General features: G+C 35.6%; 3 protein-coding genes across 19 annotated transcripts in view; 1 reads left to right on the top strand and 2 right to left on the bottom strand.

The window, feature by feature from the left end:
• Nucleotides 1–5,628, top strand: part of LOC126920653 (protein sprint) — a 156,374-nt gene extending 150,746 nt beyond the window's left edge. For all 15 annotated transcript variants that reach the window (XM_050731325.1, XM_050731324.1, XM_050731338.1 and 12 more), the window contains 5 exons: nucleotides 601–1,061; nucleotides 1,623–1,754; nucleotides 1,911–2,153; nucleotides 2,406–2,598; nucleotides 3,036–5,628. In XM_050731325.1, coding sequence (XP_050587282.1) covers nucleotides 601–1,061; nucleotides 1,623–1,754; nucleotides 1,911–2,153; nucleotides 2,406–2,598; nucleotides 3,036–3,139 — 1,133 coding nt within the window. In that variant the 3' untranslated portion in view covers nucleotides 3,140–5,628. The remainder of the gene's footprint in view (nucleotides 1–600; nucleotides 1,062–1,622; nucleotides 1,755–1,910; nucleotides 2,154–2,405; nucleotides 2,599–3,035) is intronic.
• Nucleotides 5,629–6,499: 871 nt separating this feature from the next.
• LOC126920668 (kinesin light chain) lies at nucleotides 6,500–17,788 on the bottom strand. Of its 3 annotated transcripts, none has more exons than XM_050731371.1 (8): nucleotides 17,723–17,788; nucleotides 15,171–15,537; nucleotides 14,640–14,799; nucleotides 13,640–14,355; nucleotides 13,355–13,558; nucleotides 12,938–13,057; nucleotides 10,542–12,783; nucleotides 6,500–9,805 (listed from the first exon to the last, which is right to left on the bottom strand). In XM_050731371.1, exons 1-7 carry the CDS (start codon nucleotides 17,764–17,766, stop codon nucleotides 12,664–12,666), a joined length of 1,731 nt encoding a protein of 576 aa, XP_050587328.1. In that variant the 5' UTR covers nucleotides 17,767–17,788; the 3' UTR covers nucleotides 6,500–9,805; nucleotides 10,542–12,663. The 3 variants fall into 3 exon arrangements, with proteins under 3 accessions (XP_050587328.1, XP_050587330.1, XP_050587329.1); XM_050731373.1 differs by lacking the exon at nucleotides 17,723–17,788 and adding an exon at nucleotides 17,050–17,685 and having other exon boundaries at nucleotides 14,634–14,799; XM_050731372.1 differs by lacking the exon at nucleotides 17,723–17,788 and adding an exon at nucleotides 16,328–16,477 and having other exon boundaries at nucleotides 14,634–14,799.
• LOC126920681 (eukaryotic translation initiation factor 5) overlaps nucleotides 16,328–19,549 on the bottom strand; it is a 7,594-nt gene continuing 4,372 nt past the window's right edge. The window contains exons 5-6 of the mRNA XM_050731400.1: nucleotides 17,723–17,794; nucleotides 16,328–16,407 (exon numbers count right to left, since the gene is read on the bottom strand). The gene's annotated coding sequence lies outside the window, so the exon portion shown is untranslated. The remainder of the gene's footprint in view (nucleotides 16,408–17,722; nucleotides 17,795–19,549) is intronic.

Raw genomic sequence — 19,549 nt, 5'->3', positions numbered from 1 at the left:
CAACGTTTACTCCTCTTTATCGATGCTTTAGTCAACGTTTATATTGACGGTCTTTCGTTTCTTGCTATCACAATGAATAAACTAGAAGCCACGCGCAATAAAATGATCAACCCCGCTTTAAAATCAATAAAAGATATCGAATAATTTGGAGAAATCGTTCACGGTAAAATTATTATCGAATAATTTTGACAAATCGTTCGCGCTAAAATCATTTATTTTAATCGATGCCTACCCCCATATTTGATAAGAAATTTAATAATCTAATAACAAGCTAACTAGAAGCCACGCGCAATAAAATAATCATCCCCGCTTTAAAAGTAATAAAAGATATCGAATAATTTGGAGAAATTGTTCACGCTAAAATTATTATCGAATAATTTGGAGAAACCTTTCACGCTAAAATTATTATCGAATAATTTTGACAAATCGTTCACGTTAAAACCATTTATTTCAATCTATGCCTACCCCCATATTTGATGAGAAATTTAATAATCTAATAACAAGCTTAAATTTGATAATCCAACGATAAACATCCCCTTCGAATAAAAGCCTGCGATTAATAGAACCAAGAACCTAATCGAATTTTTCTTTGCCCCACAGCTCCTCCGAGGTTGCAAGCCCTCAGGAATCGTGAAAACGGAGGCACAGGCTCCACCATAAGATCGTACGCCTTGCAGCTAGCCGCTGACAAAACTACCACCTTCTCTCAGAATATCGATAATTTCATCCAATGCACGAAAGAAGGGAAAGAAGCCAGTCCGCACGTGGTTATGAGAAACATGAGACAGTTCATGTCTGGAATGAAAAACTATTTGGTGAAACACGGCGAGAAGGAGTTCGAGAAAGAAGTGGAGAAGGAAAGATTGAAGCTGAAGGCAAATGAATTTTTGAATCTGGACGCCATTTTGGAGGGCGTGATGATGAACCTGGTGGTCAAACCGCTCAGGGAACATGTTTACAGACTGTTCGTGGATCATTACGCGACCACCGGTTCGTTGCAAACCCTCGCCGAGAGCATTCAGCACGCCCAAGGGAAACACATTCAGGATCTCGGCGTTCGAGTTAGTAACTGTTTGTCGAAATGATTATTGCCTGCCGAATGGGACTTGTTCTAATATAGAGTTTATTCTTGTAGTCTGTCCTATGAGGGTGGTTTACTAGTAGGGATAGTTTGCAGAGGCTTTTATTACCTTCTATGATCGTAGTCGTTGTAGTTTAGTGGAGACTAAATATTTTAGTTTCTTTTGGATTTCCCTCGATTAGGGGAGTTTTTTTCTCCCTCTCTGGAGGATTGAGAAAGAGAATAAAGCGAAAATCGAGATTAGTAACTTTATTTATTTCGATTTATTTCCGATTCAAAGAGAGCAGAAGAAATAGGCTTTGATTATAGCGCTGTTTGGCAGATTTTTAAAATAGCGAATCTTTGTCTAACTGTAATTATTTATACGTGATATAGATTTTCTAGCATATCTAGTTTCTTCTATCAAAGATTAGAGTAATCAGAATCTAGAAATACGTAGCTAGAAGGCCTCAAATTCTTAAAATAGATTACAGTTTATATCATCGAAGCGATTAAGCTTAAAATAAAAATCGATAAATATTAACGATAGTTTTGTTTACAGCCAAAGATCATACCCCCATCGGAGCCCAATTTAGAACGAATCCTCAAGTGCATCGATCGTCTTCAGAAGGCGGATTCACCTTTGGATAAGCTGGAAAACCTTCTCGCAGCTTTTTCGGCAATTTTCAACTCTGTAAGTCGCGTTACTCCTCGAGCGCTTCTCGTTTTTAAATAAATACGATTCCTCTTGTCTAATCCGAAATTTCAATGTTTATCGTAATATTCATAAATGTGTATCGTATTCGGAGAAAATTTTAAAGGCTTATCGCGATTGCGATTGGCTTTTCAGGTAAAACACGCAAATTCTGGCAGACACCTGGCGCTGGGTGCCGACGACCTCCTTCCTCTTCTCGTTTGGGTGTTGGTTCGTGGCAGAGTTGTGGACGCTGAAGTGGAGGCTGAGTATATGTGGGGCTTGCTTCATCCCTCTCTTCTCACTGGCGAAGGGGGATATTATCTGACGACCTTGTCCAGCGCAGTTCACGTTTTGAAGACGTTCAAGTCCAGCCAGGGAACGATGTCCACTTTAAATGTAAGTGACTTGGCTGATGCTGGCCTCTGAAGCATTATATTTATCAAATTTCTATGGTTTTTTAGTGTAATGTTAGTATACAACTTTAAGAAGTGTTAATCTTCTTTAGATTTCAATGAAGATATATCAACATACTGTGTTATTATTTATAATTTTAATATTAATATACTGTTATACTATTAGTATAGATTAAATTAATACATTAATAAAAATATTTGTATATGTTGAACAGTTGCTATTTGAATGTTTTAGGGCTGTGGAACACCAGACTGTTCATCCGTACTACGAATCTTAGTGCCAGATGAACTGCATGGATCCCTGAACACCAGAACGTTGCCTGTGCGACCGAATATGAACACGAGAGAGATCTGTCGCATTCTTGCACATAAGATTAGATGCACCAACCCGCAGGACTATGGTCTGTTCAAACTGGTTCAAGGGGAAGGTAAACGCTGGTTTTACTAAATTTGTACAATTTCTATTGTCATCGTTAGAAATTTCAATTTTATTAACATATTCATCTGTTATTTTGTTCCTTCGTATCGTTAGATGGATTATTTGCTCATTAATTCTTAGAATATAAAAATTTGTACAAACTTTGCTAAAAAAAAAGTTGTCTACAAACATTTAATTAAGGATACTACATATATGATTTATAACATGTTAATGAAAAATACACACAAAATAAATTATTAAGCACGTAATTTACATACTTAAGAAATTAGCTAAATAGCTGAAGAATGATTAAAAAGCAATTACAGAATTACAACATCGAACAATTAAAAAACAGCTATAATTAAACTACCATTTACTAACCTGTGCTATCACGGTGATATAAATTAAAGAGATATTACATAGATTTTTTTGTATTTTCTCTTACAGAAACGTTACTCGGTGACCATGAGTGTCCGCAAGAACTCTCTCACTGCCTTTTCGCTTACAAGCGGATCGACGCGAAGATAGCCTGGCCGAAGACCAGTTCTTAAGCATCGCGAGCAGAAAACCTCGTAGAGTTAACGATGTCGATTTCGTGGTGGCGAAACTAACGAGTCTGAAACACCTGTCTCTACTCTTACTGTTAGTTTCGTTGCTAGCACCATGTTTTCCTTTTGATCGTCTCATTGTTCACACTTTTTACATATAAGTCCGTAACGAATTTTTCAATTTCCAGCACAAAAAAAAACCTCTTCGGTAATCTAACTAACTCTTAGAATATACTTGAACACTGCCAGGTATAAACAGCTTTCGAACGATCGACGTAAAAACGAAAAAAAAGTCCACTGAAAGCGACCAAAGTTTAATTTAAGAAAAACGATTACTAAACCTTGTACTTTTATTCGTAAATCATGTTAATCTAGATCTATATTCCCACATATCCGGTATTTAAAATCAGTACAATCGTCATCATTCTATTGGTCGCTTTTTAATATATAGAATTCTTGCCCATATTTTTTGTAATTAGTAATTAATGTAAAGAAAACGAAGGACTTCTCTTAGCTGCGCGATGGTCCAAAGAAATTTTATTGTTTGTCTGAATCATATAGTTGCTGAGGATGATGATTATAGTAGTGCAATCTAGTAGTGCAATGCGTAGCTGGGAACGATCTCGAAGTAAGAATTTCATATAACGCAGCTAAAGAGTCTGAAAAAGCAGAGTATGATCTTACGATCGGGCGATTAGCATTCAATCGGATTTAATTTGCTATACAAGCAGGTGCTAGAGCGTCGGATCGGCTAAACGGAGGGTCGATTCAGTTCGTTTGTTGGCACTGAACCGGAGATTTCGAACAAATTTCCGCCGAACGACCGTTTCTTATTTATGAACACATGAATAATACGAGATAAAGGATCGTGTATTACTCAGTATTCGATATTTTGCAAAATTCTTCGATAACGAAGCTATTGACTAAGTCTCATTGATGAAATAGGTTTCGAATCGAGGAAGCCGATGGAAAATCCTGCACTTTTTGCTGCAAGAAATCAAGGCTTTGAATCCTTTGCGATTGTCCTTCGATCTCGAAACCTACTTCACGAGAGAACACTAAGTTTTTTACGGGATGAAATCACTAAAAAGAGAGCAACCAAATGTCTCTGTAACGTTTCTTTCGAAATAAATTTACCGCAGATGACTTACTTACTTAATTCTCTTATTAAAATCATTTTTAGCATATCAATTGATTATTTTAAATACTTTTATACGATTAATCGATTAGATTGATGCTGCCATCTTACTCTTTGTATCAATCGCTCATTTTTGTATTTTTAACGTTATTATTTCTTCTTGACATTTTGTTAGAAAAAGTCAATTTTTACCATGTACGAATTATTTATATGTCAAAGGAGATCAGAGATATGTTGGATTGCCTCTGTTAGGGGTGATTCAAGCCTATAGTGTAACCGAATAAAAATCATAGGGGGATTACCCCTTTTAATACAAATTGAATATTAGACTTATATATATATAGAACACGAAAGGCTAGTTTAGACTCTATTTTAAGTACTTTCTCGTCGAGACATTGGCGGATTATACAAGCAATCTGTACTTTTAGACGGACGTCGCATATTTATTGGGAAGTTGTACACAATATTTTACTATCATTCGTCGGATTTTTCCTTTTTTTTTTCGCGCGTGCGTGCGCGCTTCTCGCTTATTCCTTTCTTCGAATCTGCCAGGCTGATTTGCTCACCTAATATTATTATAAAAGGCTGTGGAACTAATTAATCTCTTACTCTCTCCCTCTCTCTCTATCTCTCTCTCTCTCTCTCTCTCTCCAGAAATGAGCAATTAAATACAGAGCAGAGTTCGATCATGTTTGTGTTTTTGGAGGATTTGTATGGGGGTTGAGATATGAGGGTTGGAGCGTAAATCGTGGAGCGAATATTTTGCTACTGAAACTCTCGTACAAATCAGCCTTGCAATTGTTATTAGGTATTGTCTTATATAAGAAAACGAACAAAAAAAAGGAAAAAAGAAAAAAGTGAAAAGTAACACGATGTGTAGCCCTCGATAAATACGTGTAATAATATACGATAATAATTATTAGCAATTTATAAATGTACATTTCTCCTTTATATGTCGTATCTAATTTATTATGAAGCGAATTTTTAATACCTGTAATGTCGTAATTAATAATATCCCTCTGCATTAAACGTGCTTTCGATCCTCCACCCCCTACCCCTCTTCGAATCTAATTGATTACGATTAACCGTAATGTTAATGCTTCTAATATGCTAGTCAAGCCGATACAAATCAGAAGTTTGTAAAAGAGTACCATTTTTTCTCTCCTCTCTATGGCCCTTTTTATAGATGTAACTTTTCACGTGATAGTTTCTACTTGTTGACAAAAAAAAAAAAAGAAGTGATAAGGTAATATCATTGATGATCGATTATTCTCACCTTTATTACGATTACTGATTATGATTACTATTGTAACGTGTAACAGTATGCTCAATAAAAACTTTTCTATAATTCGAACAGTGGATGGAACAGTGCTAATGTGGTATACAAATAATTGTGTAATAAAATTTCGTATGCAGAGCGAAACTAATGCTTCGTCATCTAATTATTTTCTTTTCTCTTTGTTTTTACACTACCTTGCGAGTGTAATGATTGTATAACGAAAGAGTAACGAAACAGACTTGTACCAGGAAAAGATGATTACAGGGTTAACAATAGCCCCGACACGATGCAACGTATGTGTGTCATATTTGCATCGAAATCTTTTTGTTTTTTTTTTTTTTTTTTGGTATTATAAGAGCGCGCATTTGTGCCGTCTGGCAATCAAGAAATATTATCGGTGAACAGACTGTCGGTATTTATAGCTACGGTTGTAATGTTATAAATAACCGATCAATCTTATCAACTTGTGATATTGCTACAACGTGTGAAGTGGCGATGTTACCTACGCGTGATCTAGGCCTGGATTTCTACTAAAATCAATGAAGCACGTATCGTTAGATTAATAAAATAGATGATGAAGAACTTCATAGTAAAATTTTAATAGAAACTCATTTTACTTTCCTACTTTTGCATTAATTACAAGGAATGATTAATAATAATTAGATACGAGCGAATGAAAAATTTGATATTATAATTTTATTCGTAAAAATTATTTACGTAAAATAAATTACAATAAATAGCTATATATAACTGTAAACATATTATAATAAAACAATAATAAATTTTGTTCATAAAATATAATAATTCGCTCATATTTAATTATTAATCATTCTTGATGATTAATACAAAATTAGGAGGGTTGGGCAAGCGGAATATTGCAAAAAAATTACGCAAGGAGGGGAATATGAAGATTAAAAGATACGTAATCAAAGAAAATAAATTAGGCTTTGTTAGCAACGAAATTTTAATAAAATTCGAAAACACGAATACAATGTTGCTTAAAAATGCATATCTTTTGAAATTCTCGTTACGATAAGAAATAGTCGGATGCTTTCCACGCGAAGGAGGCACATGAACAAGGATTACAAGTGGAAATATTTATTATAAATCAAAACTTACATTATTTAAATAACAGTACTTGCACCTGAGAGCTGCAATACCTTAAACAATTTATAGAATAAAGCGACTACTTCCGACAATAACTGAAGACTAAAGACCTTATTCCTAATATTGTATCACATCTATTTCTCGACTATGAAGAAGTAGATCGATCGACGTTTGATTGATCTACGTACGGTCCACGTAAAACTCGAGACAGAAGGTAAATTTTCTTAAGATAAAAATAAAACAGGGTTGCCTTCTATGCCAAAATAAAACTTACTAAAATATCTAATAAATAATAAAATCGTAATTTAAGCGATTAAAAATTACAGCTGTCTTTTACCGCTTACCAAGAGCTGAACATATATTACAAATGAATATCAAACAAGAATTAACAAAATAATTTTAAAAAACAAAATTATTTCAAAATCTGACCTAATTTAACCAATAGTTAAACATTGAAGTTACACTTCGTACAAATAATTGCATCAAGTTTAACTAAAGGATCAAAATTAAGCCAAATATGTAAATATATAGTACCAGTTTCTATGTTAAACATATAGAAACAATTTTAATTCGATTGCACTTAGATTGCACTTAAAAATACCGTTAAAACCCAGCTGGTGAATTGTAAAAAACAATTGTATCTTAGATACACTACATGCTAGTTAAAATACAGAGAAGCGAGTAGAATTGTTTACGTTGAGAACGATTGTGAAAAGGTGAAAAATAAAACCCAAAGCAGAATAAAAACTACTAACTCTAGGCCTTCAAGCTCTCAGGCGCATAATGTGATAGCGTATATCGTTAAATGCATGTTTTTTTCCGGGATAATGAGAAGAGCACACATGAAAATCAAATGAAAAACGATGTACTACGAGAATGAAGTGAAATTAACGATAAATAGGAAATAATGATTATTTAAAAAACGACTAAGAATCATCATCGATGAACGCAGGACTAAACACCGAGGTTGTATTCCGCAGTCGCGAATAAAAAAAAAATGAAATCTCGCCTTGTCACCGAAAAATTACATGAATTCGAAAAACGAACCATCGTATCGTCGCTACGACTGTAAATGATTCCTATACACCAGATATTCGGAGTGCAATCCTGAATCTTTTGAACTAGGCCAGTCCAATGGAACTCACGTTATAAAGATTTTGCGATAAAGCAAATTTCTTTTTCTATTTCGAAAGATTCTTCTTCTTTTTTCTTTTTTATAACTCTTTCTTAGTTATTCAACATTTTTACACATGCGAAGAGAGTTTATAACAAGCAAATTTTTAAGTGTGTTTAACAAGCAAATAGCCACTGTGTAAAAGTTGCTCTTTTTCTTCAATTGGTTACGTTACTGTGATACAACAAGTATTATAATAATATAGTAATAATTCATTACTATATGTATATATAGATATATATATATATACCATCATTCGTTGTCATCATGCATTGATGAAAATATCTCATAATAGATTACATTCGCTACTTTCTTCCGTAATATTTCTATATAAGTATAATTATAGTTGCATTCCATGCACCCATGAAAGCAACTATAATTACTCTGTACAACATAGATTAAATATTAAATATTCGCGACAATGATTTCCATGCTTGTTAGTATAATTCTGTTCGCCGTGTGACTATAGAGTAAACTATAATCACCATTGCGACTGAATACATATAGTAATCAGTCATTATAGCAACTGATTTTGTAATGAAAGAGTTAAGCGATACATGTTATGTGAAATCTGTACGAAATGGCAACGCTAAACAAAAACGTGAGGTTCTTAACTCGAATAAAGCTTATATCTACCGTAAGGACTCGACTAATTCAAACGATCATCATTCTACGTCGTCGTGACTGCTCATCGATCAAAGGATTTTTCAGACTCAATTTTTAATTCACAGCCGGTTACAATATACGATTCTTGACTTTTGAAACCAATAACACGATGTTCAGGGCGATACGTAAATTTTGCTGAAAAGATATCCTCGTCCCAATAAAAATGGCTCGAAGGAAAAAGAAGAACGATAAAATTTCCCGCGTTTCCTCCTCTACGAAATAATTTAAATAATCACGATCTTATAATACAACATATCATATCGAACGCATAGAGAATAAATTAAATATCTGCGAATACGTAAGTACTTAAGTGTACAATTATAAATAGGATAGAGAAATCAAACGTCGCCAGTCAGATTGGCTCTTTCCTCTATACTGTTTACACGTTAGCATCTGCATAACTGAACTCCGCGACAGAAACGAAAGGGAAAGCGCGGTTCTCCCCCTTCTATCTTGTTACAATCGTTAATATGACGATGAATATACTCGCATTATTCTAACGTGCACGGTGTGTGTGTGTGTGTCTCTGTGTGTGTAAGAATACATTCAATAATGCTAAGCGACATACAAATGTTCCCCCTATGTTTAAATGTGACTGCACTTTTTCTTCGGATTTTATCCGACCGTCGATCGAAAAAAGCTAGAGCTCGTGGAATGATTACACGTTGTCATGTTACTTCGAATATGATAATAGTGATTAACGAAAGGGATATGTATACGCGTGTACGGCCTGATTAGATGCATGTAGATGCAAGTATGGACGTATAGTGTCTAAGAAGAAAAGTGTCCGTCGCTTTTTCTGTACAATACGAGAAAAGAATTGAATACATCGCGGTATTTATTTCTTTCTGTTAGGTCAATGTAAGTTTGCAGCAACGAATCTCTTCTGTTATTCGAGTGAAAAGACATAGAACGCAAAGAAATATGATTAACTTGAATTCGAATTTTGATTCAGATGCACGTTCAAAGCAATATAGACCAATTCGCCTTGCAGACATTGTGTTTCTTTCCTTTCCTTTTTCTATTCCAAAACGATCAGTCGCTAGCACAAAGCCATAATAATTCGTCCCGTGTGTCGAGCACGAACAGCAACATGAAGTACTTCTTTTTTACGGTGCGTCTGATTGATCGAGAAAAGCAGCTGGAATGTGCTGTTATACGTTAAACGATTCAGATAGAATGGACATCAGTCAATGTTTCAACTAAACAATGCAGAGCCCTTTTATCATCCTGGCGTTATCGTTTCGCGTATAGCTCTCTTTATGTGGTATCCCTTTACTGCGCACGAACGTAATACTTCCGTTCCTGAAACAAAAGAGGACGACGGTTTTCTAAAGAAATCAGTTAAAAAAAAAATCCCAAGGATCTCGTGCCTTCAAAATGCAACTTATTTTCTTCCGACAATGGAATCTAGAAGGCTAAGTGTTACAAAATTTCGGAAACTTTCGACTGGTCGCTACTGATTCAAAATAAAGTGAAAGAATTTCGAAAAGAAAAAAAAAAAACATGAAAAATAATAAAAATTTTCTACCAAAGACACAAGATCTGTATGAAACTCTGACAAAATTGTTACAGAAGCTGGAAAAAGAAATAATATTAATTCGTATGTACCATGACAAGCCAAAACTCGATATCAAGTATCAACATGACATTTACAATAATTAATTACTGCTCGTAGAAGGGGTGGTTTCGAGTATATACACAAGCCAAATGTTACATTTTCCCATGCTAGCTACGGGTTTTACATAAAAGGAGCAGTAATTAATCGCCACGACACAGAATGATGATTCTCGATCGTGATCTTGTTACGATTAAAAACAAAAGATAGTCTGCACTGTGGCAATATCTATAAAAAAAAAAAACAAAGAAACAGAGGTGAGTCGAACGATGGTATGCGTGGTGTTCGAGAATGACACAAAAAAAATTAATAACGATAAAAAGACTTGTCTGTGCATCGACATGAAACATCAGGGATAGAAAATAAAAAAAATAAACAAAAAAAAAAATTAAAAATTGTTCTACAAAATCTACAAATACGCACCTGCTACAGAAACCCGGTCTAGTTTCGCCCCGGTATTTTGCTGTCCAGACGAAATCGTACTCCAGAGTGACATCCTTTTATCTAAGTCCCGGCCCGCAGAGTACTCAAATCAAAGCGAAACAAAACGACAACGCAAATATCGAAAAAACGACTGATAACAATGATGGTTAAGAAACACAAATGGCGTGCGAGGAGAATTAATAATGCAAACCTGTTACATACGCATTCTTGGTTTCATACAAAGGTTCCTACATGATTTGGTTATATGACAAATAAAGAAAAAGGAACACAGACACAGAATATGATAAGGATATACCCCATGATACACGACAATCCCATATATAGTCGAGTAACAACCATGTTCAGTTAAAAAATAATTTATTCGCTCGCTCGTTAAAGTCTCAAGGCACTACTTATATTAAATAATCCAGCTTTCGTAATAATTAATCACGAGTTCAGAAACATTGTACCATATGGTCGAATAATAATAGGATATCTTTATTCGTTTATCCTTCTTTCCCTTTTGAATAGAAAGTTCGAAGTCTAGAAATGTAGTTGGAGATTAATTTAAAAAAAAGTGAGGGATGATACAAGGTGCCCCGAATGAGAATAAGAAACGCAAGCACTTGAGATCTTCTTTTTAAAATATAGTCATTTGTTACACAAATGAGGATAGTTTGAAAATAATAACATACGTATATACGTAAATATGTATTGTATACAACGAATACTTTTCGAAGAAGATAAATATTAAAACACTTATGGGAAAACTTCGAGACACCTCACATCGTGTTAAAACTATAGGATACAGTCGAGTGTAATCCTAAGCAAGACGAAGAATTCCTCTTCGTTATATAATAAAACGAGAAAAATATAAAATTCGTGTTAATTATAATAAGTGAAAAATGAATGTAAACTATTGACACGAGTCATCTGAGGCTTGAAGAAGACTGTTTTCTGGTATTAAAAATTAAAAACACACTACGTATACGAGAATATCGCAAGAACAACCTGTTACAAAAAATAATTCTTCGCACGTTGAACTGCAAATCGTTAGATTGATTATTATTAATTTTCTCTACACATTGATCATCGTGAAATTGTCACCTTTGCAAATCTATACTGAACTATATAGTTAAGCAAAAGCCGCTGCTAGAATTGACTACTTGTAATCCGTGTGCGTAGTTTCACGGTGTTCTGGCTTACATGATAAAATAGCTCGAACATAAAACAATGTTACTTTTCTTATCATCCTATCTCAGCCAAGACTAACACGTGAAACGGCCGATTCGTGTAGTTTCACTACGAAAATAATTGTCTCTGGAAGCTTATTGATTTATTCTAATTGCTTTCTATACGATTGTGTATAATACAAGCGTAAAAAGTTTAAAACAGTTAATAATAATAATTATAGATAAATAATGCGATGCGATAAAAATAAAATGCTTTGTAGAAAAGCACCTATCCATCGAATTTCAATTGATTCGCTTGTCTTTAAAAAGTACGGAATACAAATATCTTCGATATTTTTGTTTAAAAGGCAGAATACGACGAAAAAACACACAGAGAAATTAACGTGAAGTGAAAGGGCATCGTTATCACAGCTTACAAGTGGAAGTAATTTATAAAAGACTGTATACTTTTTCTACGCGATACTTTCCCAGATAAGAAAAGAGTTACAAATGGAAATAGCATCGAGGGATTATAGAAATACTCGTATAGTAAATGTAATAAAAGAATGTGCAGTTATGATGTGCTGTCGTCATTGTCAATTGGGGATATCTGGCTGCGAGAAAAAACAGTATATCAAATGCCCAAAAAATTGCCAAAGGCCCATGCCTACGTCCAAACTACTATAAATTCCTATAAATGCTTGCATTTAAGAGGAATCGTTTAAGATAGTTTCCAAAAGATCGCAAATTCCTCAGCGTATTTGGATTACACTATCGTGGAATTTAAAAACGAATACCTAAATATAACTTCTCCCAAACGATCGTACGCTTTCTTTAAATAATTCTTTCTCGTTCTAGAAGTATAGACTTTTCGATGCGGTATACACCGAAAATCACCATGCGACTGGGCATAAATCGAACGACAGGCAATACTACAGACGAAGAATATCCTACGAGTGAATCCCGAAAGCTTGGAAGATCTTGTTTTTAAAACCGGGTTTGTTAGGACTAGCGTCGTTGTGGCCAGACTGTCCTTCATGTAGCGCCCTTTGTACCAGCGGCAGCGAGCCCTGTGATTGTGTGTTGTGTCGCCAATTCATCAGAACGGGCCGGATAACGAAAAAAGAACAAAAAGAAAGAAGAAAAGGATAGTAGACGACTAATCGTGTGCTACAACATGCAGTGCAACTAAAATATTTCTTTCTTGTATCCGACACAACTTACCTCGTCGTGTTGCTCGTGTTCGCTGTTGGCTAAACTGGATCGCGAACCGCGTCTCGTCGACCCTTTTTCTTCCCCTAAAATTTGCGCGACTTTCCCTTGCTTCACGAACTCCAATGTCTGCTTCAAATTAAACGAAAAAACTTAAGTAACAAATGCCTGCAATTTTTTTTAGTCGAAGTAATTGTAATACTTTTAACGATACAATCTATCTTCTATAAAATTTAATCGCTTTAATACCGTATATTAGAGAGAAATTATATTCGTCTAATTCATTTTCACACCGCGAAAATTTTGTTTATATTTTATATTTTTCTATTCTTTCAATCTCTTTACTGTACTATTCAAGTATTATTACGATAAAAGTAAAAATATCTACGTTCGGTTCAGATTTTATATCCAAGCAATTATTGAACTTACCTCTTTTCGTGACCTAAGAGCGCAATCTTCTAGAGTTTCGGCCGCTTCATATTTTCCTTGTCTTCGATATAACGCACCAAGATTCTTTAGAGTAGTCGTGACTGTAGGTGAGTCCACTTTAGCAGCTTTGTGCCAACCTCCATATTCTCCATATGGAGCATTCTCTTTATTTCTGTGTTTATTCTCCTCTCTTTCTTCAGCAACCTGAAATAGAAACGTTTTCCATAATGTCACGGTCACTTATATCCTAAATACCATTCTCAAAACCACCAAAGGCATTCTTACCTGCCAGATTGGTTTGTTATCGCCAGCAATAGCACCAAACTCTTTCTCGTGTGCTCTAGTCAATACTTGTTTGTACAAAACTTCCGCATCCTTGTACTTTCCTTGTTTCAAGTAACACGATGCCAAATTATTTTTCGTCTTCGCGACATTAGGATCGTCCGGTCCAAGTTTGCCTTCGTAGATCTCCAACGCTCGCAAGTAATAGCGCTCCACTTCTTCGTATTTACCTTGATTCTGGCAAAGCAAGGCAAGGTTATTCAGCTGCTTCGCGACATCAGGATGATCACGACCAAGAACCTTTTCTCGGATATCAAGAGCACGTTTGCACAATGGCTCAGCCTCCTTGTATTTGCCTCGTTTTCCATACAAAACGGCCAAGTTATTCAACGTGGCAGCGACTGCAGGGTGATTTTCACCGAGCGTCTTTTCACGAATAGCCAAGGCATCGTTCAACAAGTTCGCTGCTTCTTTATATTTATTTTGATCCCTATATACTAAAGCAAGGATATTCAACATCGTAGCGACGTCAGGATGATCGTGACCAGAAGTCTTTTCCAAATCTTCCAACGCCTGTTTACAGAGAGGAACGGCCACCTCGTAACGGCCTTGGCTGGCGTACTGTATAACCAAATTGTGCAGTGTACGCAAGCGCGCAGGTATCTCGTATCCAGCGTTCACTTGTTGTGCAAATTGCGAAGGCGGTGTCGGTAATATCGCTGCAATAAAAATGGCGAACATTGCAAAAAGTGGTCCTTATCGGTAGCTTAAGCCTGTGCGAATACGAAACCTTACTAAAGTGTTCGTCAACAGTAACACGACTTGAAACGAAGCTACCTTGTACTCTTATACATTGGATGAAGTATCTTCGAATCTAATGGAGAAAATTACAAAATAATTTCAGTAAAATCCCTTCATGTTATTCACACAGACTTAAGAGAAAATTGGAGCACCTAAAAAAGATGCTTGATAAAAAAGAGAGAAAAAGCGAACGTACACTTACTATTTCGGTCGTCCGCATCATCATCGGGGAATAGATCAACCACAGGATCATCTGGTGGCCGGTCTTTTGCATTTTCATCATCCGCAGAAGGATCAGGATCATATTGCTTCATGCTTTCCATAAAATCTAGGTGTTTCTTCTGTTCTTCCAATTGGACTAGCTAGTAAAATAAGAAATATTTTAGTCTCTTAAACTACATATTTCTCTATATGTAATATCTTTGTATATAATCTATATACATAACGTAAGCTCGAATAATTCCCGCAATATAATCGCAGCAATTCGATGCAGCATGGCGTCAAAAGATCTACCATTTCTATGAGTATATTATATACATTTACATATACATATGTGCAACTCTTTGTTGATGTCATCTTTGTGGGATTTCTTACAATAAAATAAGTTAAGGAGAAGAATAAACTTGTGCAATTTTACATCTCCAGATGTAGTTCCGCAATTACGCGTAATCGATAGTCTAGCTTCGACATCTCCTTCTCATTCTTATCATCTACTTTACATTTGACTACTTACTGCTTGCTGACTGGCTTGCAACTTTTGTTGCGTTCCAGCCAATTCATCCCTTAACCAGGCATTCTCTTGGCACAACCTTCTCACTTGCGTTCTAAGCTTTTGTTTCTCAGCCTCTACCATTTGTAAATGATTTGCAAGTGCCATCATAACCTGTGCTTCACCAAGGCCCAGCTCTATCATCTCAATGTTCTTCGATAGCAAGCTAGCTTTGTCTCTCGCGACTGGTGCATCCTGGGTCTGTAGGGCTTGTAGAAGTCCCCCGTGTTCAACACGCAGGGCTTCCAGACCCTGGGATACAATTCTGGCACCAGCCATAATTTCTTCCTGCGTCATGGCCGTCATTCTACCAATATTTTCTATTTTTTTGCTAAAAATTAAAAAAGTAGAATTATAACGAAAACTCAGCTGAAAAAGGAACATTAAAATTCCGCACAATGACTTAAATTTAAAATTCAATATAACGAGTTTATTTTAAATATTAATTCAATTCGCGTTAGAGTATCGTTTTTAATTAATATAGTGGAACCAATCTTTAATTCTTTACAGATGTTTTGGAAATTTCCAAACGACACATTTTGAAATCATTTTCTGTAATTCTTTTTATAAAGTGTATAGATAGAGGCCTGTTTTCGTATATCGTTGCTTCTAATTTCTGTTTGTTTCTAAACAAATTTTGTTATGTTTTCGTTACCGCTTTCAGTATTAAAAATGTTATATAATGAGATATAGAATCTTTTCTACAATTTATATTAGCATCAACGTAAACATCATAAAATATATTTATTACAATGATAAATACGCAATGATAACAAGACTCTATTTTGCATAGACCTGTGGTTCTCGTAACCAAGGCAGAAAGCATAAAGAAAAAGGTAAAACAGAAGTAAGCGGTATTTGGAACGACTTGCTTTACGCGCCAATAATTAACCGCAATCAAAAATAGGCATCGTGAAGTATTTCAGTCCAGGCAAGCAGAACGTATCCGGCATTGGTACGTACAGAGAATGTTTTCGGACATAAGCTGGTAGAACGGTTTTATTTTAAAATAAAATAAATATACAATCTGAGTGATCTAATCGCCGATCATGACGACTTAAAACATTTTTCGAAATACTTGAACGTCGATTACTCTAAAATTAATTCGAATAAAAACTTACCCCATGTCAGGGCCACGTTAAATCCACAGAAATCAATGGTTTAATATATACGCGCAGGCGCAATTGCCGCGGCGCTTCTTCTATGCGACACCAATGTACCGAGTAAAAGTGAATTACCAAGAAGAGAAAATTATCAAAAACTCTTACGCATTACACATACGATTATTATTAACGGGAGGAATATTCGCGCGAAGAATCAAGTAACGACACGACGACAGATTAAAATCAATTGCAGACAGGCGAAGTTTTCGATAGAAAACTCACCCCATGTCACGACCGCGTTAAAACACAAGCCAAATCAATGGCTCGGTAGTTCTGCGCAAACGCAACAACTATGGCGTGCTCTTTTAATGCGACAGAATATATATAGGTGTATAGAGAAAGATGGTGAAATTTCACGAGGGAAGAGCAGAATTCGCAACGCCGTCGCCAATCGATAAAAACAAATCGGAAGAAATATGTGTTAACGAAAAAACATGAAGAAATGATTGACGTGGTCGCGGCCGGATCAGGATTTCAGGGTTCTGCACTTGTAAACCTTGACCTCGTACAATCGTCCTTCCAAACAAGCCTTGACCTCACAATACCAAATGAAACACTGTATCGTTTAACAAATGTACTTGAGTAATACTATTTCGCTCTTTTGACATTGACAGCTACTTCCGATCAATTGATTTGTCCAAGGACTTATAACGTAGAAGGGTAATAATATTCTTAGTTACCAGCATGATAATCTTTGTGAATCGACTTTCCAGCATAAGCGAGCAGGAAGCGTGGTGAGGAAAGCACGAAAGTCTCGAGTCGATACATTGATTTTTTACGAAACCTGCATTATAGGATATCAACAGGGAAAGTGAATGTCGCAGCTAATATGTACACAATGGAACCAGTGACACTCGAATCACTCAAAATAAAAACTGATCGACTCGATTTTTTGAAAATTTCTTAATTTTAATATTAGAATACATAGTTAACATTTAATTTTTTGGAAACGGTGAAATTGATCAGTTTGATTCTTATTAGCTCACATGACAAAATTTTTCACGTCACTTTTTCCTTCATCGACATATTGCGACATCTGAACGCGCTTCAGTTTACGATGGAAATTATTTTCAGTGGTTCGCGCATGCAGTCGCAAAGATTTCCTCGGCGGCGTGTATTCGATCGTATTGCTTGAAAAACTGAGCAAAAAAGACGTACGTGAAGTTTCTAATGAAAGTGTGCGGCAATTAGAGCTTGGTATGTTTACGTAAAAACGTAGAGACTTAGATATAACTGACCATAAGCCTGGTGTTAATAGGAAAAGAAAATGGAAAAAATAATAAAAAAAAGTACAGATAACGATCAAAATGGATTCAAATGGTATAAGGATTCGTAAGTAGGGGAACTACTCACATTCTATAAGCGTTCAGCGTTTTTGACATATCTGTTCTACCCATCGGTAATGTTGGACTCTGTTGGACCTACCTAATCCGTATACAAAAAAAATTTAACTTTCTACTATATCGATCTGTCTGTCGTTTCTTCGCGGACAATCGCGACTGTATTGTCACTCTCAGTCAATCGAATTTGTTGTAAAAAAGTCATTTATCTCGTTTTTCAATCGTATAAAAATAGAATCTGTACAATATACATATATATATACACTACAATGTGTCCCGCAATGTGATTTCTAAAGGGGGGCACCCTCGCGGAATCGCGTTTAATTCTTTACTGAGGACTAACGTTTGGCTTCGCACCCTCTTGCATGAGAGACCGACATATCCGGGGGCAGAGGGGGATGGAAAGATTGCGCATGCGTTCAAAATTCAGGGGTGTTCCTACAACTGCACGAAGAACGTGCATAGACACCGGTATGTCCACGCCAGGTATGCATAACAAAATGAATGATGTCTTTCTACGTTAAGAAGAGCTTCGTGCTTAGCGTCGTTACGACCACGTACGCAAATAAACGTCAGTCGGTCAGTAGGAATAACCGGAGGGTGCGTAAGGGTACGATGAATGAAGCTTCTAAGAGAGGGTGCTACGCGTACATGATACTTAACACTTCACGGGAACGCGTATCCGCGTCCACCTTTTATCATTTCGCCCGTCTCAACACTTTACGAAACAGGATACACAGTATAGTGTAAAAGTCTTATATCATGTCGTTACTGATTTTATAACGGCGACTTAGAAACCTTAGAAAATGTTTCCACATGTTATGTACATGAAAACGAATTTTAAGAGATTCTCTTTATGGTGTTACTTGTTTTGATGCACAAACTTTTTCAAAATATTGCAATCAACAAGACCTTGATATGAATGCTATAAAATATGTATGAGATCATCTAATACGAATCAGTGAAGGAAAGGAATTCAGAAATGTGAATCAGTTTCATGAAACAACTAATTTCTAGTAGAATTATAGCAAAAACATATTCAACAATTTTTCGACACAATTTCTAAAAATGTTGTTGTTATTAAAATAAGATTTCGTAAAATATTATCTTTTATTAACGTATTTAATTATATTTATTTTTTATATAGTTTACTCTAAATTAATATTTTTTGGCAATTACAATTCACAAATACACTAGAATTAAAATAACCATTATTAAAAAAATATAATTAAAATATCTATCTATCTCTGAGATTAAAAAATTTCCGTTTGATTGATAATCTTAAACTTTTGCACAATTGAGAAAAGTGCACGATTAATAAGTAACTATCGAGTTTTAATTAGTTTTTTCTCTTCGCGGCTTTCTTTCGTAATTAATAGTGTTAAAGTGATGTGCAGACATAAAAGCGTATCGTATTAATGAGAAGAGCTGGTAGATACATATCATGTAAACAAATGCCGATGCGGAGCAACGGCGATAATTATTGGTGAACCAATTAATTTTGTCTGAAGTTTGCGGAATGTTTTAAGTCTCCACAGAGTCGGTAAGAAGCACACATAGAACGCCAGTTTTCGCAATCTTTCTCACTTCAAGGGGAATAGAGACGAGGTAGCTGATGACTCATAGCATGACGACAGAACATTACAAGTGCTGTACCATGTGCGCGCCCGTTCGTAGAGAAGTGTATTACATGCAACCGTATCTACCCAACACATAAAATTGCTTTCACGAATTTAATTCGACGAACCTGCTTATGAGAATATGGTGGCGTGATTGATCATACAGTGCTTCAAAACCTTCCTCGTTTATCGTCGGACCAACGATTTATTGAACATTCACG

Source organism: Bombus affinis, chromosome 9, assembly GCF_024516045.1.
Source record: "Bombus affinis isolate iyBomAffi1 chromosome 9, iyBomAffi1.2, whole genome shotgun sequence".
Classification (NCBI taxonomy): Eukaryota; Metazoa; Arthropoda; class Insecta; order Hymenoptera; family Apidae; genus Bombus; species Bombus affinis.
The sequence above is the reverse complement of the archived record's forward strand: the minus strand, read 5'-3'. Positions and strand labels throughout refer to the sequence as shown.

Coding starts and splice junctions, on each gene's coding strand:
- LOC126920668 (XM_050731371.1), bottom strand. CDS start 17,766: ATGGGTAGAACAGATATGTCAAAAACGCTGAACGCTTATAGAAT. Junction 15,538..17,722: donor ACGCTGAACGCTTATAGAAT/GTGAGTAGTTCC, acceptor TTTAATTTTTAG/CAAAAAAATAGAAAATATTG. Junction 13,058..13,354: donor CTCTTAGGTCACGAAAAGAG/GTAAGTTCAATA, acceptor TTTAATTTGAAG/CAGACATTGGAGTTCGTGAA.